The 25,408-nt window shown below is 40.1% G+C and overlaps 1 protein-coding gene across 1 annotated transcript in view; it reads right to left on the reverse strand.

Moving 5' to 3' along the window:
* Positions 1 to 25,408, reverse strand: part of LOC126299457 (uncharacterized) — a 226,942-nt gene that overhangs the window by 89,578 nt on the left and 111,956 nt on the right. The window contains exon 4 of the mRNA XM_049991374.1: positions 25,086 to 25,155. Within this exon, the coding sequence (XP_049847331.1) occupies positions 25,086 to 25,155 (70 nt within the window). The remainder of the gene's footprint in view (positions 1 to 25,085; positions 25,156 to 25,408) is intronic.

Raw genomic sequence — 25,408 nt, forward strand, 5'->3', positions numbered from 1 at the left:
ACACACGCGAGACAGATCACTTAAAATTACAATTGCACAAAATAAAAAGTTTGGACAGTTGTAAGTGGTAAATATCATGCTTACAATAACAAAAGTGTTGAAAAATACTGCCTTGAAGACATTCAAACATGATTAACATCTTTGTATATTTCTTACAAACTTCATCAATAGTATTTCAGGGCAGAAACTGTGAAATTCTTCAGCCCTTCCTTTATGTATACCATAAATATAGTATGTATAAAATTATACAAGTATCAGCTTGCACAGAGACCTACAAGCAGTCATCCTTCCTGTACTCCATCTCTGACTGGAATGGTTAGAAACTCTGCCAAGCAGTCCAAAGTGATTTACAAAGTGTAGATGTAGGTATTTGCAGTTGAGGCTCCCCTTGTCTGGCAGCACACAGATTCCATGTACTACAGCCCTCAAGCATAGCATTTTACTCAGAGTATAAATAGTTGTGCACAGGCAATAACGTTCCACAGTTTAGGCTTTCAGATAGAGAAAACATCTAACATCATTACTTTACTTGCACCTCAAACTAAACCAGTTGGTGAACTACTGAACATAAAAACATAAATTACTGATGCAGCTGGAGACTTGGAAATATGACTTCTGGGGAAAAAATTACGATGCAATTAACCTATGAAAAACAATTATAACAAAACAGCATTTTATTATGCTTAATAGAAATGTCCTTCGTATTTGTATGCACACTCATGCACATAATCTGGAAACATTTGATGTAATAAAACATCACTGGAAAAATGTGATGAATTTAATTTGCTTTCCTTATCTTGCTTAGTAGCACAATATAATTCTAATTGACACAACCTCAATGAAGAGTTTAACTCGAAAGTATGACAACAAAAACACTATTTTGTTCTTGAAAGCATCAGTTATTATCCAGCTGAGATAAAAAAAATCTCTCTTTCTGAAACCTTTTGTTATTTTCTGACACTGGACACTTCATGCAGACAAGAGAAGACAATAACATCAACTCCGTTCACAAATTTCAGAAAAAAATTCAAATGAAAACATAAAAAAACAATATGCAACCATAAATATGCTTCAGGTTCTCTGGTATTTCTTATCTGTAACAGAAATGCAGAGTAAACATTCTTGCCTAAAATTTTTATAACCTACTTAACACAGAACACAAAACATTATCTGTCAGAGCAGCCACCTGCAGGATGACATAACAATAATCAGCAAAAAAGGCATGCCCTCTAATCTGATTATAAACACTTCTAACTGGCAATACTCAGATTCCACCTGCAACTACAATATATCCACAGGTAGATGAAAAAGGCTTATGCTGCATGAATGGGAGTCCTGTAACAATAATGGATTTTTGAGCTGCTCAATGAAAGGAGGACTGTATTATGTTCCAGGATCAATGTCATCCAGATAAACTAGGTATGCTGTTAACGCTACTATTTTTTCCTTTTTTCAGATGGACATGTCAACAGCTCACATGAAATGTGTCACTGTTATTACTGAAGTGTTAATGGGATGTAACACGAAAGATGTTGAGAAGATAACCTCTCTTCTGCAGACTGCCACGACCCTACACTGAGATATGGCATATCTTTGGGTGGTGTATAGTAACAGGCTTGAAGTAGCATACACTAATTATTTGTTCCTCTGCTAGTTTTCCATGATTTTCAGAGCCTTCTCTGTGGCCCACATTACATCACACTTTTACAGTTCTTGACAGTGGAAACACGCAAGTTGAAAGGGCCTACTTTGCCAAATACACTAGCATGCTTTACCAAATAGAGCAACCTTATTCTCTGTGCCTGATGACACTATATCTTCCAGACTCTCTTACTTCTTCAAAATGTTGTTAAGCACACCTTTTCAATGCTCTTTGCTTCTTTACTTTTAACTTAAAATAGCATATTCAAATAATTTATACTGTCTTTCCCTGTTTTTTTATGTCACTTTTTTTGAAAGCCTGAGCACACCTGACTTTCCAGCAGGCCACACAATTGTTACTAAACTGTAAACAGTATCATAGCTGCCTGATACCAATCACTTCCCAGTTTTTAAACTACTTCTGGAAGTAGTTCAAGTATATTCAGCCTCTTTTGCAAGTGACTTCATTAACTCACTGGACAACATATTAGTCACCCCCATTAGAAGAGCACACTGGTTATGTTTGAGCACGTAGATGGTTAAATGGTACCAGGTGACATAAGTCATGGCAATAAAGTGGTGCATGGGTGTCAGTTGGTTGTATGGAATCAGCATAGTATGATGGGTCGACATGTATACAAGACGATGGCAGAAAAGAACTATTATGTTTGGACTGCCCCTGACCCTGCCGTGAATTAAGCTGCTCAATATGTAGGTGTATCAATGAGATCTGTCCAAAGTGCCTACAAAAAATGGAATTTCACTCACAGCCAGGCATCACTGAAAGAACAATGTTTGTAAGAAGTTCCCAACTAACAGGGAACAGAGGGGGTTGTTACATCATGGCAATGACAATCAGTTTTAAGCCTGTCAGGAATTGCTGCAGTGAGTGATTTTCAATCAGCTCGAGGGGAGTGGGGGGAGTGATGGATGGGAACTGCATGCAACTGACAGCTGGCAAAAGGCCACTGCTAACATGAAGTTGCAGGTCTTCAAAGGGCCAAGAAAAACACACAGGGCAGCTGCTGAACAGAGGTGTGCAGTATGGTCCATTGAGTCACAGTTTTCAAGTGATAAGAGGCACTGACCGTACTGACAGGCCAATAACACAGTTAACCTGCAATGTATGGAGGGTGTAATTCAAACTAGATATGGTTCTGTTAGGTTTTGGAAGAGATTTTTGAACCAAGACTTGGATCCACTCATTTACATTACTATTAATGTGAGCCATGACAGTTATTTCAACATTCTCGAGAGTGTTGCCCTTCCTTCTACATCTTCATGATGAGTATGCTGTGCACACACTGTCTTCCAAGTTGGTAACAGTGCTGTTCACAAGGTTGTACACATACATTACCAGTTTTATGAACACTTGGGCATCCTACCACACTGAATAGCCTGCTAAACTGTATGATCTTAATCCCATGGAAAATATCTAGGACTATTTGGAACAATGAGTGATACACAACAATAAACTTCCCTCACAATCTGTTAGCTTTAGAGGACCAAAACATCAAAGACTGACTTCAGCCAGATACAGCATACCTAAAGTTACTCATGGACACACTTTCTCGGAAAATTGAGGCAATTATAAAGGCAAGTGGTGGTGTTACATGGAATTGGCACAACATCTCCGGGGTTATTAATTTTTGTTGATGTACATATCACAATGTAGTGGAAAGTGTCAACTTGCAAAAGCTATTTAAATGTTATTCAGAGTGGATGTTTCAATATAAATAATATACAAAAAATAAACAACAAAATAAAGAACACACCAAAAATAATGACTTTAATAATGTAAATATACTATTATTTTGCAGAATATAAATAATGGAAGGAGTAAAGTGAACAGCTCACATTATAATTGAGGCACTGCGTGGTCAACAAACACAAACATGTCTGTATGTGTATTCTGTACTAGATAGTTATGAAGGGCATTGCCTCAACTTCGAGGGCATGCTGGAAAGTAATGCCTCTGATGATTTTATTCTCCTTTTTTGTGAATACTCTAAGTTTTTAAAATAAATCTAACATTTATTAATGTTCTACACCTTTATTCTTCATATCTACATATTTCCAGTTCTCTGATGCAAGAGGGCTCTGAATTGTAGCACATAACATGGTTGTGTGTAACATAACTATGCTGGTGTGTGAGAAACAGCGTGTTGTAATCGAGTTTTGTATTAGAAAAGTCTGTTCACACAAGGAGCACCCTCTCCTCCTCTCCTTTGGCATGACAAGGCCAGATCACACACAAGTGCTGCAACACCTGCAACAACCCGACACCTTGTATTCACTGTCATCGATCATCTTCTGTACTGTCCCAACATGGCCCCCATCCGATTTTTATCTGTTTCCAAAAATTGGAGAACACCTTCGAGGACTTTACTTTGACAGTGAAGCAAATGTGTGGTGGTGGCTCCTTCAACAAAGTCAAACATCCTACTGTGACGGTATCAAAAGACTGGTCTTGTTAGGAGAAATGTGTTTGTTGCCAGGGTGACGATGTTGACGTATAAATATATACACATTAGGAATAAAAATGTAGAATGTTAACAATGGTGTTTTAAATTTAAAGAGCTGTAAGAGTTTTCACATGAAAAATTCATATATATTAGTTTTCAGTTGCTATTTTTACTGCTTTCATTTTTTTATATTCCTCTGGGGACTTTTCATTACCATATCATTTTTTTTGGACTAGATATATTATTAATTGTATTACATGTTAGAAAAAATGTCTCCGAGATGGGTCAAGTTGAGAAGCAAAATCAATTTTGATTTGCTTTCAGCCTGCGTTTGTTAATTATCAGGTATTTAAATAAACAGCCCAATAGCTCTTTAAAAGCATGGTTCATCCATTTTTGGGTCTATGGCAACTTTAATGAAGAGCAGAAGAGGTTGCACTTTCTCCCAGTGTAGTTCGTTTTATTTATGACAAAGTTAGTGATTTAATAAAATACACTGTTAATGTGCCTAACATCACAAAAAGTGTCACAAAAATTATCAAGGAAGGATATACATCCTATTTTTAGTATATGCTTTTACTTAAAAAAACGTTCATTATTATGTGAATGAACATTAATAATGGAAAGAGGCAAAACATAAAGAGTATGATAGCTCAATGATTATTGGCAAGCAGCCATGATCACTATTCATAGACTGGTGTGATATGGTCAAGAAAGGATATATCACAAATGTATCATACACAAGCATTCACTGCCAGTTCCCGTTTGTGTGAAAATCCTTTAACATAACAAGCAAGGAATTTCTCAGCACTGCAAATGAACAGGCGGTTAGACTGTATAGGAGGGATTTCTTTAGTGAGGAAAGGATAGCTGCTGTTTAAGTGGAGGTGCTGTTGATGACTGGCAGTCTTTATATGAATGAAAGTTTTCATGGTATCATCAGAGAGGTGAAGGTCAACATCATGGAAGGCAGCATGCTGAACCAAAGAGGACTACCTGAAATGGATAGGAGAAGAGGTGGTGTGACTGTGTAGCAATAAAGACAGGGTCTTGGATGGCTAGGAAGGTTTTCTCTGAATGGACCACAGATAAGATGGCATATGGTGGTGCAATGTTGGTGCCAATGCCCTTGCCACACATGATTTGCTTATGTATCTTTCCCTCGAAGGAGTAGTAGTTGTTGGTAAGGATATAGTTGGTTAGTCATAAAAGGAATGAGATGGAGGTGTTGGAATTGGGAGTATAGTGAGAGAGAGTATTCAATGGTAGCAAGACCACAGGCACGAAGGATGGACAATGTAGTGTCAACAATTACAAGCAGGGATACGGATGAAAATGAGTTGTAGATGTAGGAGATGCAATTATGGAAGTGACTGGTGTCCCTGATATGGTTACAGTTAATGGGTTGGAGGTGTTCGCCAATCAGAACCAAAATTATTTTTGTTAGAGCACAGATGCAGGTACATCTAGATCATCAACGTACATACTCTGCAAACCATTGTATGGTGCATGGTGAGAGGTACCCTGTACCACTGCTAGTCATTTCCTTTCCTGTTCCACTCACAAATAGAGCAAGGAAAAAACGACTCTGTATACGACTCTGAATGGACCCTAATTTATCCTTCGTGGCCCTGAGGTGAAATTATGTTGGTTGGTTGGTTGTTTGGGGGAAGAGACCAAACTGCGAGGTCATCGGCCTCAGCGGATTACGGAAGGACGGGGAAGGAAGTCGGCCGTGCCCTTTCGAAGGAACCATCCCGGCATTTGCCTGGAGAGATTTAGGGAAATCACGGAAAACATAAATCAGGATGGCCGGACGCGGGATTGAACCGTCGTCCTCCCGAATGCGAGTCCAGTGTGCTAACCACTGCGCCACCTCGCTCGGTTAATTATATTAGCAGCAGTATAATCGTTCTGCAGTCAGCTTCAAATATTGGTTCTCTAAATTTTCTCAATAATGTTTCTTGAAAAGAACGTTTACTTCCCTCCAGAGATTCCGTTTGAGTTCCTGAAGCATCTCCATAATACTTGTGTGTTGTTTGAACCTACTGGTAACAAATCTACTAGCCCGCCTCTGAATTGGTTTTACACTCCTGGAAATTGAAATAAGAACACCGTGAATTCATTGTCCCAGGAAGGGGAAACTTTACTGACACATTCCTGGGGTCAGATACATCACATGATCACACTGACGGAACCACAGGCACATAGACACAGGCAACAGAGCATGCACAATATCGGCACTAGTACAGTGTATATCCACCTTTCGCAGCAATGCAGGCTGCTATTCTCCCATGGAGACGATCGTAGAGATGATGGATGTAGTCCTGTGGAACGGCTTGCCATGCCATTTCCACCTGGCGCCTCAGTTGGACCAGCGTTCGTGCTGGACGTGCAGACCGCGTGAGACGATGCTTCATCCAGTCCCAAACATGCTCAATGGGGGACAGATCCGGAGATCTTGCTGGCCAGGGTAGTTGACTTACACCTTCTAGAGCACGTTGGGTAGCACGGGATACATGCGGACGTGCATTGTCCTGTTGGAACAGCAAGTTCCCTTGCCGGTCTAGGAATGGTAGAACGATGGGTTCGATGACAGTTTGGATGTACCGTGCACTATTCAGTGTCCCCTTGACGATCACCAGAGGTGTACGGCCAGTGTAGGAGATCACTCCCCACACCATGATGCCAGGTGTTGGCCCTATGTGCCTCGGTCGTATGCAGTCCTGATTGTGGCGCTCACCTGCACGGCACCAAACACGCATACGACCATCATTGGCACCAAGGCAGAAGCGACTCTCATCGCTGAAGACTACACGTCTCCATTCGTCCCTCCATTCACGCCTGTCGCGACACCACTGGAGACGGGCTGCACGATGTTGGGGCATGAGCGGAAGACGGCCTAACGGTGTGCGGGACCGTAGCCTAGCTTCATGGAGACGGTTGCGAATGGTCCTCGCCAATATCCCAGGAGCAACAGTGTCCCTAATTTGCTGGGAAGTGGCGGTGCGGTCCCCTACGGCACTGCGTAGGATCCTACGGTCTTGGCGTGCATCCGTGCATCGCTGTGGTCCGGTCCCAGGTCGATGGGCACGTGCACCTTCCGCCGACCACTGGCGACAACGTCGATGTACTGTGGAGACCTCACGCCCCACGTGTTGAGCAATTCGGCGGTACGTCCAACCGGCCTCCCGCATGCCCACTATATGCCCTCGCTCAAAGTCCGTCAACTGCACATACGGTTCACGTCCACGCTGTCGCGGCATGCTACCAGTGTTAAAGACTGCGATGGAACTCCGTATGCCACGGCAAACTGGCTGACACTGATGGCGGCGGTGCACAAATGCTGCGCAGCTAGCGCCATTCGACGGCCAACACCGCGGTTCCTGGTGTGTCCACTGTGCCGTGCGTGTGATCATTGATTGTACAGCCCTCTCGCAGTGTCCGGAGCAAGTATGGTGGGTCTGACACACCGGTGTCAATGTGTTCTTTTTTCCATTTCCAGGAGTGTATGTCTTTCTTTAATCTGACCTGGTGTTGATTCCAAACACTTGAGCAAACTCAAGAATCAGTCACATTAGAGCCCTATATGCGGACTCCTTTACAGCTGAACCATACTTTCCCAAAATTCTCCCAATAAACCAAAGCCGACCACTCGTCTCCCCACCACACTCCTCACATGCTCATTCCATTTCATATTACTATGCAACATTATGCCCAGGTATTTAAATGATGTGCCTGTGTCAAGCAGGACACTACTGATACTGTATTTGAAAGTTAAGGGTTTGTTTTTTCTTACTCACCTGCTTTAAGTCACATTTTGCTACATTTAGAGCTAGCTGCTACTCATCATACCAACCAGAAATTTTGTGCAAGTCATTTTGTATCCTCTTACAGTCACTCATCTTCAACTCTTACTGTAAATATGTCAGCAACGAACAACAACTACAGACTGCTGCTCAATCTGTCCACTGGACCATTTATGTATGCATTTATGTATGAACACTCACTGTCGGGGACAACATTCTGGATTTGATTACTAAAGAAGTCTTCAAGCCACTGACACATCTGGGGACCTATTTCATAGGCTCGTGCCTTCAGCAACCATCTGCAGTGGGGCACCACGTCAAATGCTTTCCGGAAATTGAGAAATGTGGAATCTGCCTGTTGTCCTTCATCCATAGTTCGCAGAATTATCGTGGGAGAAAACGGCAAGTTGAGTTTCACATGAGTGATGCTTTCTAAAAGTGTGCTGATTCATGGACAGAAGCTTTTTGGTCTCAACGAAATTTATTATATTTGATTTATGCAGCAAACCAATGTTAAGGATGCTGGCCTGTAATTTTGCAGGTCTCTAAGGTGGTTAGGTTTATGGGTTTTATGAAATATTTAGAAACAGTGTGTCAGGGATAATCAAGAAGAGGATTGAAATGAATCGGGAAAAGAGGTTCTGAGACATGTCTAGCATTTTGACTAGGGACTGCAGGTTCATCTACATTTTTACTCCGCAAGCCACCCAACGGTGTGTGGCAGAGGGGTTACGATTTTTGAGGAGCATGGTCTTCAATTTGGGAGGCTGGGTGTAGGTAACTGGAATTGGACTTTGTAGTCATCATGAAATGATGAATGGCTTCTGAAGACAAGAACTTTTGTGATTACGATGTTGAGGAGGTGGAGGAGCTTCAATGGGTTAGACAGTATTTCAGGAATAGGGTGTGAGAGTGCATTTTAGTTAGAGATTGTTATGCTTTTCTAAACTCACACAGGTATATGGAGTAGGGATCCACTAACAATAAGATATCTGCCACTGTAGCTGAGAGGACAGTGTGCCAGCTTGTCATGCCAGTGGTGCCTGGGTTCAATTCCTGGCCGGGTTGGAGATTTTCTCTGCTCAGGGACTGGGTGTTTGTGTTGTCTCCATCGTCGTCATCATCATCATCATCATCATCATCATCATCATCATCATCATCGACGCGTAAGTCGTCGAAGTGGCGTCACCTCAAGTACTCGCACCAAGCAACCGAGTCTATTCATTGGGAGGCCCTCGGCACACAACATTTTAACAATAAGATGTAGTTATAGGAAGAGAAAAAAATTTAAAGAGAAAGTGAAGTTATCTGGATGTGAGTAACTGGAACTCTAGTTAATCACTGCATGTTTCTATAGGCCACCTTATTCCTCCATAATAGTTGTGGAATCATTCAAAGAAAGTCTATACTCAATTGCAAAAAAATACCCTGATCGTGCAATATTAGTTGGAGGTGACTTTACCCTAACAGGTATACAAAGGGATGTCTATATGGAGTCACTGCAGGTGATATGAGCATTGTGTCCTGTGAAGTAATTCTGGACAGATTTTCTGAAAACTGTCTTCAGTAGCATGTACAATGAAAGATAGGCTGGCTGAGGTTCTTGTAGATAATATATGAGAGCCACCATTAAAACAGCAAGATCCGTCTAGCAACTAGTGTCAGAGAGGTACCTCTTTACATTAAAATCAACACTCAAGCACCACGTTTTGAAAGAAGTCAAAATAACAGAAGAGCCCCACAAAATGCTTAAGAATGCACAGAAAAGTAAGATTAGCTTATTTCATCAAAATATTAGAGGATTGAGTAACAAGGAAGAAAAGCTTCTTACGTGTTTGGAAAATTTAGAGAGCTCTGAGAAGATAGACATCCTATGCCTATCTGAGCACCACATAACAGGGTTAGATGAGTTATATATAAAACATTACACTCTAGCAGGTTACTCACACAGAACTAATATGGAAACAGGAGTTGTAACATATATCACGAGAGAATTAAAAAACAGTTCACTTTGAATTGGAACTGTAAACAGATCCCCACCAGGAAATTTTGAACTGTTTATGAAGAATCTGGATTCCCTACTATGCTATTTGTCAGATTGCAGCAGGCAGTTAATAGTCTGTGCTGATTTCAATGTAGATTTTCTAAAGGATACTGATAGGAAAAATAATAAGGAAACCTTATTTGGATCCTACATTATGATCTCAGTAATTAACTTTCCAACATGGGTGGATAAAGACAGTAGGGCTGTAATTGCCAATGTTTTCTTTGGTGAAGTTCAAAGCAAGAAAATAACTGTTTACCCAGTAACAAACATTATCTTTGATCATAATGTACAGTTAGTTATGATAAATGAGACAGTGCCTCTGTGGAAATCAGAATAAGTAATGACCCTAGGACAAATGTTTTTAAGAATAGTTTACGTGGGATGAAATTCATAATGAACCAAATGCTAACACAAAATTTAATCTACTCCATGACAAATTCATATCATTATTTGAAAATAGCTTTCCACATAAGCTAACCAGAAAGAACATTAAACAACAATGTAAAAAAAAAAAAAAAAAAAAAAAAAATACTGTTGATCACTAAAGGGATTAGATTATCTTGTGAAATGAAAAAGGAAATGTACCTCCTGGTAAGAACAAGTAGGGACTCTGTAGTAATTCCACACAACAAAAACTATTCAAAAGGTCATTAGAAAATCAAGGGACATGCAGATTATACCACAAATCAGTAATTCCGATGACACACTTAAGGCTAAAGGTAGTGCAGTGAAATGAGAGACAGGAAAACCAGCCACAGAACAGGATATCACACTAGTGAACTAAATGGAAGGTTAATAAATCACAAGTAGCAAACCTATTGCCAATGATTCCTTATATATAGTAGAAAGTATTGGGACAAACAGTTCAACAGAAGAATCACAGCAGTATGTTGAAAAGTAACCCTCACAAAATTCAATCATATGAATGTATCAAGAACTTTTTCTGAAATTAAGAAAGTAATATATTCTCTCAAAAATGAAAGCTCATCTGGTTTTGATGGTGTTTCCAATAGAATACTAAAGATCTGTTCCCATATAATATGCATGGTTTTACCTGAAATATGTAAAGCATCACTAACTCAAGGTATTTTTCGAGAGAGACTGAAATATGTCATCATCACACCACTATTTAGGAAAGGTTATAAAAGAGATTTCAATAACTTCTGACCTGTTTCACTACTGGCCCTGTTTCCCAAATTTTTGAGAAGTATATATATTCTAGAGTACTCCCAAGTGACTGGAAGAAAGCACAGATGACTCCTGGGTATAAGACAGGCAAAAGAACAGACCTGCAAAATTACACACCTATATCACTAACATCAGTTTGCTGAAGAATCCTTGAACATATTCTCAGTTCAAATATAATAAATTTTCTTGAAATAAAGAAGCTTATGTCCACTTGTAAGCATGGTTTTAGAAAGCTTCGCAGTGCAAAACTCAGTTTGCCCTCTTCTCTTGTGATATAATGTGGACTACAGATGAAGGACAACAGGCGGATTCCCTATTTCTAGATTTCCGGAAAGGGCCTGACATGGTGCCCCATTGCAGGCTGTTAAAGAAGTTATGAGCATATAGAATTGGTTCATAAATATGTGAGTGGCTTGAAAACCTTTTAAATTATAGGACCCAGTATGTTGTCCTAGACATGGAATGTTCATCAGAGCAAAGGCTATCATCAGGAGTGCCCCAAGGAAGTGTGATAGGACTGCTATTATTCTCTATATACATACATGATTTGGCAGACAGGGTAGGCAGCACACTGCAATTGATTGCTGATGATGCTGTGGTGCACAATAAGGCGTCAAAGTTGGGCAACTGTCAGAGAATACAAAACGATATGAAATGTAATAAGCATGAGAGGATTGTGGTAGGAGAGGTGAATGGTTGACTTCAGGTTATTGGGAGAATTATACGGAAAAGAGAACACATATAGTAAAATAGTGCAACATGTTTTGGAGTACCACTCAATTGTTTGAGATCTGTACCAGGTGGGATTAAATGAAGACATCAAAGCAATTCAGAGGCGGGCTGCTAGATTTGTTACTGTTAAGTTTGAACAATAAGCAAGAGTTAAAGTGATGCTTCGTGAACTCAAATGAGAATCCCTGGAGGGAGGGCGATGTTCTTTTTGAAGAACACTATTGAGAAAATTTAGAGAACCCGCATCTGAAGCTGACTGCAGAACGATTTTGCTGCCTCCAACTTACACTGCACATAAGGACCACGAATATACAAGAAATTAGGGCATGTAAGGACCATGAAGTACCCTCTGCCACATGCTGTATGGTGGATTGTGGAGTATCAATGTATGTGTAGTATTTCACTTCAACAACAGTAATATCCTCAGCAGTTCACAATTTGGATACCAGAAGAGTTGTTCCACTGAGAATGCATTTACATGTTCACTCACCAAATTTTACAAGCATTAAATAAAGAAATATCAAAGGTTGATATTTTCTGCGACCTATGTAAGGCATTTGACTGTGTGAATCACAATATCCTTCAAGATAAATTTAAGTTCTACAAGACTGATGGTATAGTCAACCAATGGATGTCATATTTCTAAACAAAAGAATGCAAAAAGTTGTCTTAGTAATTCGACCTATGAAGTCCAGGGACATTACTCTGACTGGGGAGAAATCATGTATGAAGTTCCCCAAGGATCAATCTTTGGTCTGCTACTGTCCCTCATATATGTAAACGACCTTCCATTAATATACAACAAGGAGTAGCTCTTTTTTTTTCTTTCCAGATGATACTAGTATTATAACCAACCCAAGCATACACACAGAAAGAGAAGAAAAGGTACACAAGGCTTTTAAAAGTACTGTTGACTGGTTTTCTGCAAATGGTCTCAGCCCTCAATTTTAAAAAGACACAACATATGCAGTTCCTCACAGCTAGGGATACCACACCTATGATAAGAGTAACACATAGTGAAGAAATAATATACAGCATAGAAACTGCAAAATTTTACGTGTCCATATGTTTCTAATTTAAACGGGAAAAAGCACATTTTGAAATTCTGGAAACAATATAGTTCAACAACATTTTCATTTATAATCACTGCAAATCTTGGGAAAAGGCTAATCCTAAGGCAACAAGATTGTGCATATTTTCATTTTTTGTTTTTTTGGGGGAAGGAGACCAGACAGCGTGGTCATCGGTCTCATTGGATTAGGGAAGGATGGGGAAGGAAGTTGGCCATGCCTTTTCAGAGGAACCATCCCGGCATTGGCCTGGAGTGATTTAGGGAAATCACAAAAAACCTAAATCAGGATGGCTGGACGCAGGATTGAACCGTCGTCCTCCCGAATGCCAGTCCAGTGTCTAACCACTGCACCACCTCGCTCGGTATATTTTCATTCAATAATATCATATGGAATAATGTTCTGGGTAACAAATCTTAAAACAGGAAGCCCTCATTGCTCAAAAACATGCTGTATGAATAATATGTGGTGCTTACTGTCAATCATCTTGTAGACATCTGTTTAAGGAGTTGAGCATTCTGACTACTCCAGACTGGGTTGTGCTTGGGTAGCTCATATGGTGGAGCACTTGCTCGTGAAAGGCAAAGGTCCCGAGTTAAAGTCTCGGTCCGGCACACAGTTTAAATCTGCCAGGAATTCTAAAAAATTCCGAGTTTTTTTCCACATTTCCTGGGGCGCATACACACTGAGCAATACCAGAAAGAAATGAAATGTATTACTCCACATTAAGATTGTTTTTAGCACAAAAAAGGGTGCACAATGCTGCAACTAAAATTTCTGATAACTTACCCAGTGATATAAAATGCCCGGCAGACACCAAAGCAAAACTTGAAAACAGACTGAAACAGTTCTTCCTCCTATTCCTAGAAGAACTCAAATGGAGATCATTTAGTTCCATTTTGATGGGCTTATACGAATTATGAGCTAACTTTAAACTGATTGTGAATTACACTCTGGAGAAGTATATGCTGAGTAGGTGAGTTAAACACAGGAAAGATCCTCCGTGATTTAATAACAAAATTCAGAAAAATCGTGAGGAAGCAGAGAATGTTGCACTATCAGTTAAAAAAAAAAAAAAAACCTGTGGAATGTCAACAGGGAACAGTTAGTAGAAATTTGAGCATCGGAAAAAAAAGAAAGAAAAAAAATGCTGAAACATAAATCAATTCCCACTATCATTCCCTAGTGAAACATCTTCCCAAAAACCGAAGAAAATTCTGGTGTTACTTAAAATTATTAAGCAGGGTGAAGGCTTCTATCTAGGCCCTTGTTAACCAGTCTGGTGGGGCAATAGAAGACAGCAAAAAGAAAGTGGAAGTTTTAAATTTTGCATTTAAGATATCATTCACACAGAAGGATCATACAAACATACCATCGCTTGACCATCACATGGACTACTCTATGAAGAACATAGTAATAGGCATCTCTGGTGTAGAGAAGCAACTGTAAGAGTTGAAAACAAATAAGTTTCCGAATCCAGATGCAATCCTAGTTCAGTTTCACAGTGAGTACTCAAGAGCACTGGCCCCTTACTTAGCTGGCATTTATCCCAAAATTCTCACCCATTAGAAAGTCTGAAGCTTCTGCGAAAAGCACAGGTGTCTCCTGCATATCTGCAGACTGTTAACAAGCTCCGAGCACATGGAATAGGTTCCCAAATATGCGATTGGCTTGAAGACTTCTTAAGTCATCAAATGTTGCTCTCGATGGCAAGTGTTCATCAGAGACAGGGGTATCATCAGGAGTGGCCCAAAGAAGATTGATAGAACTGCTCTTGTTCTGCATATACATAGATAATCTGATGATATGGGAAACTATCACCAATGAGTCATTGTAGAAGGATACACACCAATGAGTTTTTCTAATAATTTCCGGGTATGCAGCCGGATCCCGTCGACATTCTGCCACGATATTTCGGCCCAGAGACGTCCGGCCATCATCAGATGAGTACACAACTACTGAAGAGCCCAGGTGCAGTCGAGGTATTTATGTCGATTCTCGCGCACGTGTTGACATGCGCGGCATAGCCGAGTTGTACGTGCTGCCCTCGGTGGTGAAACTAAAAGATCATCTAGTCATTGAGTATCGAATGACGCTGTCTATTCCGCTGTGAATGTATAACTTTAATAACAGGATTCCAATTTTTATCCAGTTGAAAGCCGTTGTCACGATTTATAAGATTGTCGGCAAGACGTATTTCCACTGATTCCTTGATTACGGAATCCCAAAATCCAGAAACCGGAGCTAAAATTTTTGTTCCATTGTATTCCATTGAATGTCCCTATGCAATACAGTGCTCTGCTACTGCCGATTTTGACGGTTGCCGCAGACGGGTGTATCTTTCATGTTCTGTACATCGTTCATGGACAGTTCTTGTCGTCTGGCCAATATATGCAGAGCCACATTCGCAGGGAATTTTGTAGACGCCTGCTTTCTTCTTTCTGTATCTCCAGGCGTCAAGCTGCCACCACCCAGCACAAACAGTCGGTGTTCTCAGTACCTTAATACATCGAGCGCATGTAATATCAGACGATGAAAACCTCCACGCAGAATTAGAACACTTGGAAAAGGTTTTTAAAGAGAATGGCTACACTTCACGCCAAATAAGAAAGGCCATGCGCAACTGTCATAACAAGAAGCATCGCACTGAGGACGCTGATGACGACTTTAAATCAACTGCGTTTCTTCCATACGCCGGGAATGTGTCGTCAAAAATAGGCCGATTACTGAAGAAGAATAAAATCAAGGTTATCTTCCGTCCACCAGCAAAGAACCGGGCCCTGGTTGGATCCCTTAAAGACGATTTACAACTGAAGAAAGCAGGCGTCTACAAAATTCCCTGTGAATGTGGCTCTGCATATATTGGCCAGACGACAAGAACTGTCCATGAACGATGTACAGAACATGAAAGATACACCCGTCTGCGGCAACCGTCAAAATCGGCAGTAGCAGAGCACTGTATTGCATTGGGACATTCAATGGAATACAATGGAACAAAAATTTTAGCTCCGGTTTCCGGATTTTGGGATTCCGTAATCAAGGAATCAGTGGAAATACGTCTTGCCGACAATCTTATAAATCGTGACAACGGCTTTCAACTGGATAAAAATTGGAATCCTGTTATTAAAATTATACATTCACAGCGGAATAGACAGCGTCATTCGATACTCAATGACTAGATGATCTTTTACTTTCACCACCGAGGGCAGCACGTACAACTCGGCTATGCTGCGCACGTCAACACGTGCGCGAGAATCGGCATAAATACCGTGACTGCACCTGGGCTCTTCAGTAGTTGTGTACTCACCTGATGATGGCTGGACGTCTCTGGGCCGAAATATCGTGGCAGAATGTCGACGGGATCCGGCTGCATACCCGGAAATTATTAGAAGAACAAATACGCCGGGAAAATTTCAGAAGTCACACACCAACGAGTGATTGTAGAAGGATACAGAATTTTTATTTTGTGTGATGAATAGCAGTTTGCTCAAAATGTGGGAAAAATGTAAGTTAACGCAAATGAGTACAAACAAAAATCTTTTAATGTTCAAATACAGTATTCATGTCGATTAAATATCTAGGCACGAACTTACAAACCAATATGAAATGTAATGAGAACATAAGAAGAGTAGAGGGAATGTGAATGGTCAACTTGGGTTTACTGGAACAATTCTGGGAAAGTTTAACTCATCTATAAAGGAGACCACACTAGTGCGACACATTCTTGAGTACTGCTCGAGCGTTTGGGATCCCACCAGGTCAGATTAAAGGCAGACATCTAAAGAATTCAGAAGCCTGTTGCTAGATTTGTTACTTGTATGTTTGATCACCACATGAGGATTATGGAAAAGCTTCATTAAGTTACATGGGAATCCCTGGTGGGAAAATGATTGTCTTTTCGCGAAGCACTGTTGAGAAAATTTTGAAAACTGGCATTTGCAGACGACTGCAGAATAATCCTACTGCCACCAAAGTACATTTCACTTAAGGACCACAAAGATACGGTAAGAGAAATCAGTGCTTGTACAGAGGGACATAGACTGTTGTTTTACCCTCACTCCATTTGTAAGTGAAACAGGAAAGGAAAGGAAAAGTATGATACCATACAGCTGGGTTTCCGAGTATGAATGTAGATGTGTGGAGAGATGATGGTTACATAGGAGATTTCTGGCTGTGTATTGCAGGAAGCTAACAACTATCAGTCCTTAGCAACATGACCTTTAACAACATATCTTTAACTAAAATGCAATTCTCACTAACCAAGTGTTACATGCTGTGTTGCTGCTACAAGTACTGCTGCAAATAACAGCAACAAAAATTTCAAACAAAAAGTGGCATAGTTGTAAAAATTACATTTCCCCAAGAAGTTTCACTTGAATTGCTATAGCTATCCAATATAGATTTTCCATACTCTCCCTCTGTTGCTCTAAGAGGTGGCTGATACTGTGAAAATTCATTGAACCATCTTTGTCAAAATCCAAGATAATGCTACACCTCCACATATGACTTCGTAAACGAAGTCGCATCAAAGAAAATGGATAAATAAAAGTTCTGAGGAACAGTAAAGAGTAGAATCTCATACATGCATACTGTGTTAAATTGGCACAGAGAAAATGTACAAGAGATTACGGAGGTGAACAGATGTAAACAGACGTATGCTGCTTTCAATACCCAATAACTGAAGTAAAGTAAAGTAAATGTGTGCACCTTGCCACAGTACTCTTTCAACAGCATACTCTTCCTAACTGAGAATATGATGTTCCACCTAGGGATTTGATGTGTATTCTTCTTTTTTTTTTTTTTTTTTTTTTTATGGATGCAGCACTGTACCAATCCAGTAATCAATCAATACGTAACTTACTTATGAAAATAAATTTATTTGAAACAAATACACATTGCTTTCAATACAGTAAAATTATAAATTATTGCAGGCACTAGTGACTTGTTCTGGGTCATTTGTTTATTTACAATAAAGCTATGTATGAATAATGAAATTGTGTCTGTGCTAAGTATTGAAGGAAGCAGAAGAAATTCAAGTAATGTGTCACAAGCACAAAAGACATGGTGATAGGCAAAATTGTGAAATAAACAATCAAGATTACACGCAGTGAGGTGACAAAAGTCATGGGAGAGAGATATCAACATACACAGATGGAGTACAAAAGGTATAAAAGGGCAGTGCATTGGCAGAGCTGTCATTTTTACTTAGGTGATTCATGTGAAAAGGTTTTCCTTACATGATAATGGCACATGACAGGAATTAACAGACTTTAAATGTGGAATGGTAGTTGGGGCTAGACACATGGGACAATCCATTTAGAAAATTGTTAAGTAATTCACTATTCCGAGATCCACAGCGAAAAGAGTTTGCCAAGAATACCAAATTTCAGGCATTACCTCTCACCATGGACAAAGCTGTGGTAGCAGAATTTGCAAAGAGTTGTCAATGCTAACAGAGAAGCAACACTGCATGAAATATCCACGGAAATCAATGTTGGATGTATGACAAATGTATCCATTATGACAGTGTGGCAAAATTTGGCATTAATTGGTCAGGGCAGCAGAGATTGATGCAAGTGTCTTTGCTAATAGCACAATATCCCCTGCGGCACCTTTCTTGGGCTTGTGACCATATTGGCTGGCCCCTGGAAGACTGGAAAACCATGACTTGGTCAAATAAGTCCCAATTTCAGTCGGTAACAGGTAACGGTATGGTTCGAGTGTGGCACAGAGCTTTTGAAGCCATGGACCCAAGTTGTCAACAAAGCACTGTGCAAGCTGGTGGTGGGTCCACAGTGCTGCGGGTTGTGTTTACATGGAATGGACTGGGCCCTTTGGTCCAACTGAACTGATCACTGGCTGGAAATAGTTATGTTCAGATGCTTGGAGATCATTTGCAGCCGTTCATGTACTTCACGGTCACAAACAACAATGAAATTTTTATGGGCAAAAGTGCACCATCATCGGGCCATAATTTTTCATAGGTTTGAAGAACATTCTGGACAACTTAAGCAAACGATTTGGCCACCCAGATCACCTGACATGAATCCCATCAAACATTTATGGGACATAATCAACAGGTCAGTACATGCACAAAATCCTAGATATTTTCACAATTATGGACGGCTATAGAGGCAGTATGGCTCAATATTTCTGCAGCGGACTTTCAACGACTTGTTGAGTCATGTCATGTCGAGTTGCTGCAGTACAATGGGCAAAAGGATGTTTGACACGATATTAGGAGGTATCCTCTGACTGTTGTCACCTCGGTTCATTTCTATGGAAGAAATAGCAATAGATGCAGGCTTCACATGGAAAAAAAAAATGTGACACTGTGACACAGGACTCAGTCAAAATCAACCAATGAACTGACAGGGAAAGTTCGTTACTATTTGATATCCCGTCATCAGTGAAATCTTCTGATATATGGGAAGTGTAAAAAGCAACTGCCTCCAGCTTTCCATTAAATCAGTTCCACCATTGTACAGAAATGATATTACGAAACTGGAAAGTCCCAAAAAAGAGTCCAGAGGCTGAGGGAGAAGGGGATGGACAACACTGTCAGGTCTTATTCCCAATTCACTTTACTTCACGTATAAAGTGAAAACATTAAGGTAACATCTATGCTCCACAGTTGTCATGTTTACAAACTCCATTGAACTAGAGTGCACGCGAATGACCACTACTAAACAGGCTGAACACATGAATGAAGAAAGATGAACTATCCCCCTTGACGAAATCCAGAGGCTAGCTGTTAAGCATGTTCAACAGCATAATGTAAAAGAGCTGAGTGCCTGCTATACATCAAGGACAATTTGGATCCTCCCACCCAGCACTAGTTTCTTTTAACTACAAAGGTAGATACATACTCTCAGCCTGCCACTCCACTGGACCTAACCTCCATTAACAGCACCCTCTTTTTCACCAGTGCTTATTATCTATAGTTTTATCCCCCTTTTTTCTTTTCTTATCTTTTTCCCTTTCTTCCTATTATTTTAATTGAATAATTCTTTCAATGTTTCTTTTCCTTCCTCTTTTAATCTACCACTACTACTCACTGTGTTCATGCTACCCTCTCTGACCTAAACAATGCTTACCAACGTATTTCACACCTGATCTTTTTGGTGTGTGTGTCTCCACCTCTGACTACTACTGTATTTGTCTGAGTGACCTGCTTCTCCTTTCAAGCCCTGTTTCGTTTCCTCTTGAAAGTTAGTATTCTTATCTTGTACTTAACATTTTTCTATTACAAATACTAGGAATTTTGCCTCCTGAAAATAAGAGTTGGCCAGTCATTCTGTCTCCTTGTAATTTTAAAAAAATTGTGAAATGGATATCTAGAGGCATACTTCATATGGCACTGGAAAGCAAATATCACAGTCTGAAATCAAAGAGCACCACATCCTGCGAATAATAAATACAGAAGGAAGAAATTTGCAGATGGCAGAATGGAAATCTCACATCAGTAACCTGAAGTACATTAGAAACTTAAAACATAAACCAGTACCCTGGTGAATGATGTCATAAGGATTATGAAACAACTAGTAACTCATGAACCCCAGTAATGGTAGTATTGCAGCTGTACTGTTAAAGGCCATGTTGTTGGCAACAGAAACATTATTATGACAACAAATTAGAAAAAGTTAGCAGATACAAATGGCCAAGGTAACATAAGTAATTTATATTTATTCTCATTCCAGAGCAAAGAGATTTGAAGGACTGTTGAAACAATTCTATAGTGTATGTAAAATTCTCCTGAAAATCATTACCCAATGTTTGAGGACCATGACTGCAAGAAACGCCAGAGAACGGCCAAGACATTGCCAAGTACTAAGAACAAGAGACCAAATTTTATGCATTTAAGGAATAACAAGAGGAACACAGAAAAATAAATAAAAAAATCTGATGTGTTTGAATAATTATCTAAGGGGTACATGGAAAGTACCTCAGACATACCCAGGGAAATAATGGGGAGTTCCCACGGTCTGCAGTTTCCATTACTGAAGCACTGATGTAAGGCTGATTAGAATGAGAAACACACAATGGAATTCCTCAGTGCTGGCAATAACCATAATTTCTGTAATTCTTTAGGCTTTCCTGGCAATCTGTTGACATGCTGAATAATTGGGAACTCTGCTGGATGTTTCTTGTTGCGGACGGAACACCTGATGTGGTGTGGATTGGTTATGGAACGCCCAGCAAGAAACAGAAGTGGAGTCTGAGGAAACGGGCATGTGACAGAGCACCAGAAATTACACATCGGCTTTGTCACATCTCAGATAATGAACATGACCCCCAGAGGACAGCATGGCTGAGCCCTGCGTGGATGGCAGTTGGAACACCGGTGACCAGAGAGGACTATTGGAGCCGTGCCTGGCGGGTGCAGACTGCGGACGGAACAATCAATGCAGTGCAGACCGATTATGGAGCACCCAGCACCATTCAGGCACAAATACTGGACTCGACCCATCCAAGGACAGTTCCCAGCTAGCGCTTTAAGAAGACAGCAAGTTACACCATTGAAACATCATGCGAGAACAACACGAACATCCAGCAGAGATCCCGATTATTCAACATGTCACCATAATTTTTATTAATACTGAGATAATGTTATTGGGGAAAGGAAGTCTATCTATCATTTGCGAGAAGTTTAACACTGTGAGATGTACTTTTTCAAGACATGACAGATTTCCAGTTGATCAGACCACAGGTAAAGGAATGAAACTAGCCCTAGAAAGACTGTGTATGAAATATGACAATATAGATTTTACCAACACTGAGAATCAAGTTTTATCTGCAGATGTCACAAGAATTCTTAGTGAGAGCAATTCCCTCCTTACAAAAATATCTGTGCACAAACCAGCAACTCATGACGAAGTTCAAGATACATATAATTTATATTCACATTCCACAAAACTGATCTTGGATGACTTCAATCAGCACAGCTTTTCTTGGGGCTATAAGGAGACAGAGAAATGGAGAGAACCAAAATGCTTTACTGCACTGTCAGGTCTTAAACTACTTCACAACCAAAAATGGTCTCCATTCTGAAATAGCACTATTTACAGACAAGGATAAAACCCACACCATGTTTTCTGTCAATGACCACATATTACAAGCGAAAAAGAACATTGCGGAGCCACTGCCACAAACCCAACACAGAACCATCAACTGCATCACAGAAGCAATCATTAAACTTTAAACTGTCCTTTTCAAAACATGGATCAACTTCAAGTAAGTACAGTGGGACAATTATGTCAAGGATTTTGACAAAAAAAATAGAAAACTTCACTTTACCTTGGGAAAAATCAGAAGACTTTGTTGAAATGGGGAAGATAATTCAAGGCAGACATATCCAAAGGAATAGCACAGCAAACTGTATACTAACCTTGACAAAGACTCCAAGTACATACTCAGTAAATATAAACGTCTCTCTCAAACAGATCCCTTCTTGGAAGGTGGAGTACAGGTTGGAGAAAAAGCCCTGCAAGTCATATGATTTGTAGGGGGGAGAGATATGGTGCAAACATTTGTTAGAGCTTTCAGCCAAGACAAAACAGCCAGCAAACCTGAAGGAGACTTAAGAACCTTAACAAAGATTCTAATGTTAGCCCTATGTAACAAATCAGAGTTTCTTATGACTAAGTAGCTCATCAGCTGTTGCTTCTGTTGTCATCATTGTAGCCTTCAGTCTGAAGACTGCTTTGATTCAGCCCTCCACACTACTCTATCCTGTGCAAGTCTCATCTCTGCATAGCTACTGAAACCTACATCAATTTTAGCCTGTTTAATGTATTCAAGCCTTGGTCTCCCTCCACAATTTTTATCATCCCCCCCCCCCCCCCCAAATACCAAATTGATGAATCCTTGATGCCTGAGGATGTGTCCTATCCATAGATCTCTTAAATAGTGAAGGTAAAAGTTGGTACAGGAAAGATAAAACACAATATCTCTCGCTGACCATAAAAATAATCCCCTAAATTCTAAGGCCCATGTCCTTCACTACTAGCTTCATAATAAAATTTGAGCTGCAGATGTACAGCATGGTTTTATTGCCTACATAATGTAAGGAATCTTGACAAAATGCATTCTCATCAGACACGACACACTGTAATTTGCAATTTTGATGTTTCTTTTTAGGAACGAATCATTTTTGCATTCATATCATTCCTAACAGCTTCATAATGCCGGCAATTTTCAACCTATATGGGATTGAGATTAGCCCAGTGTGTTGAAATTTTGTCAGTTTCATACTGGTCCCTCATCCTTTTTAGAAAATTTATATGGTTAACACATGTTTCAGAAGAGATCCTATCAGCCATAAGCAGTCCATCAGCTATGACACAGCTCTCACCTCCACATCCAAACTGGCAGGTCTTCCAGGCTGTGGCTTACCAGGCTTACCACATGGGATAGTGTTTTGGGAAGCTAACAGATGCTAATTCTATCATTTTTCACACACTATTTTTATCAGAGGTAAGGTCACAACAACACTGTCTGAAAATTACAATACATGCAAAGTTTCAAACTGATCAATGTCTCAGTCACACATTTCTCAAAGTGTAATTTACATGTCACATTAAACTAATTTACATTGCATTTTTTGCAGTTACTGTGTTTGGAGACCAGTCACCAGCTTGCAGTGCATTTGGATTAATCTTCTCTACTTACCACTGACATGAAAGCACCGTTATGGTTTGAGACGGGGAAAAGGATTCTAGCAAATAGATCTGAGAAAATATCCAAAAGCCCTACTTTGTCTAACTAGTGCTTGCAATACATCAGTGGGGATGATCAACAAGAAATATTAATGTACACAGTGTTTCAGAAAGATTAACTTGACTATATCTTCTACATGAACAAAGATCAATATATTTCCACTTGTGCATAAAATTATTAATATACTTGGTGGTGGTGGTGGTGGTGGTGGTGGCAGAAGTAGTAGTAGTAGTAGTAGTAGTAGTAGTAGTAGTAGCAGCAGCAGCAGCAGCAGGAGTGGGAGTAGTAAGTTGCTAGTTCAAGTGGTTGTCATTAGAGGACATCCTGGTGCAACTAGCTTGACCTTTCATTATCCATACTCATACCCGGATGTGTTGGAGATCTGGCTTTTTCCAGAACTGAGAGAACATCCCAGAAATTCTGAACAGTATGGAGCACCACCACATTGGTATCTGCACTGTAGGACCATTTATTAACAACAATCTGCCTCAATGATGGATCAGCCATATCAGGTGGATGGACTCCGCATTGGCACCTTTGGCCACCAAGGTCACTTGATCTCTCTGTGTGTGGTTTTGAGAGTGTGTGTGTGTGTGGCGGGGGGGGGGGGGGGGGGGGGGGCGAGTGGGGGAGGGGGGAGGGGGGGAGGGGGAGAGATTAGGAAGGGGGTTTCAGAGACTGTGTCTATGTGCCTCTCCTACAATAACTTTGAGTGAACTGTTACATCCCAAAGCAATAGCACTGACTACAACGACTCCAGCCGTGCTCACAAACATATGGGACAAATCTGACTATGTTCTGGATATTGAACATTTGTGAAAGTTAAATGAAAACTTTGATCCTAAACATAATTATAGAAAGTATCCCAACATTGTATGTAAAAGGTTTACCTTTGTAAAATCTGTTGGTTCTTCTGGAGAGGGGGAAGAGGGGGGGGGGGGGGGGGGATTTTGTTGCCCTATGTTCAAGTTAAAAATCTGTACCAAGTTACCACCTTCACTCAAATAGTCTTGTGAAATAAAATGAATCATTTGAAACACCTAGTATTTATCACCATGAAAAAAAGTGTATTTTCTGTGTGTGTGTGTCCATTCAACAGTGAGCATGCATGTCCTATATTTACAGTTACAAAATTACAATGACTATTAATGGCATTACACTGAAGACTATTGAAGAATATTATGTTACACTGCACACACACACACAACTTTTATTTCTCAACGGGAGAAGTAAATACCATTCATTGCATTTCTTCAATTTTTTTCCACGCGGTGTCCCTCTTGTTACGCAAAATAGTGATATGCAGCATTGTAATTAATATTGTTATTGTTACTTTTACACAATAGGCAAGAAAGGCTTTAAATAATGGCCACCAAGTATAGTTATGAGTTTTATGAACAGAAAAGGTTCTTACAGAAATGGTTTCCAGGTCCTGCATAGTGATGTCCCTTATAGGCTGCAAACAGCCCAGGATTGATTCCAATCTGTACCAATGGAAAAGAGTTGATATAATGTGCTGAATGTGTAAATAAAGAAGAAAGTCCAACTGATATACACTGCAGGAAGATTACTCAGCAGAACATCATCTTTCGTAAACTACAGAACAAAAAGGAAGCTTGTATGTCAGGAAAAAAGACATTTAACAAACATATTTACACATGAATTCATATTGACATACATATTATGTGAAACAAAATAATAACTTATATCAGAGTTCAGACTGAACTCTGTTACTTC

This window comes from Schistocerca gregaria, chromosome X (genome assembly GCF_023897955.1).
Source record: "Schistocerca gregaria isolate iqSchGreg1 chromosome X, iqSchGreg1.2, whole genome shotgun sequence".
Taxonomy (NCBI): domain Eukaryota; kingdom Metazoa; phylum Arthropoda; class Insecta; order Orthoptera; family Acrididae; genus Schistocerca; species Schistocerca gregaria.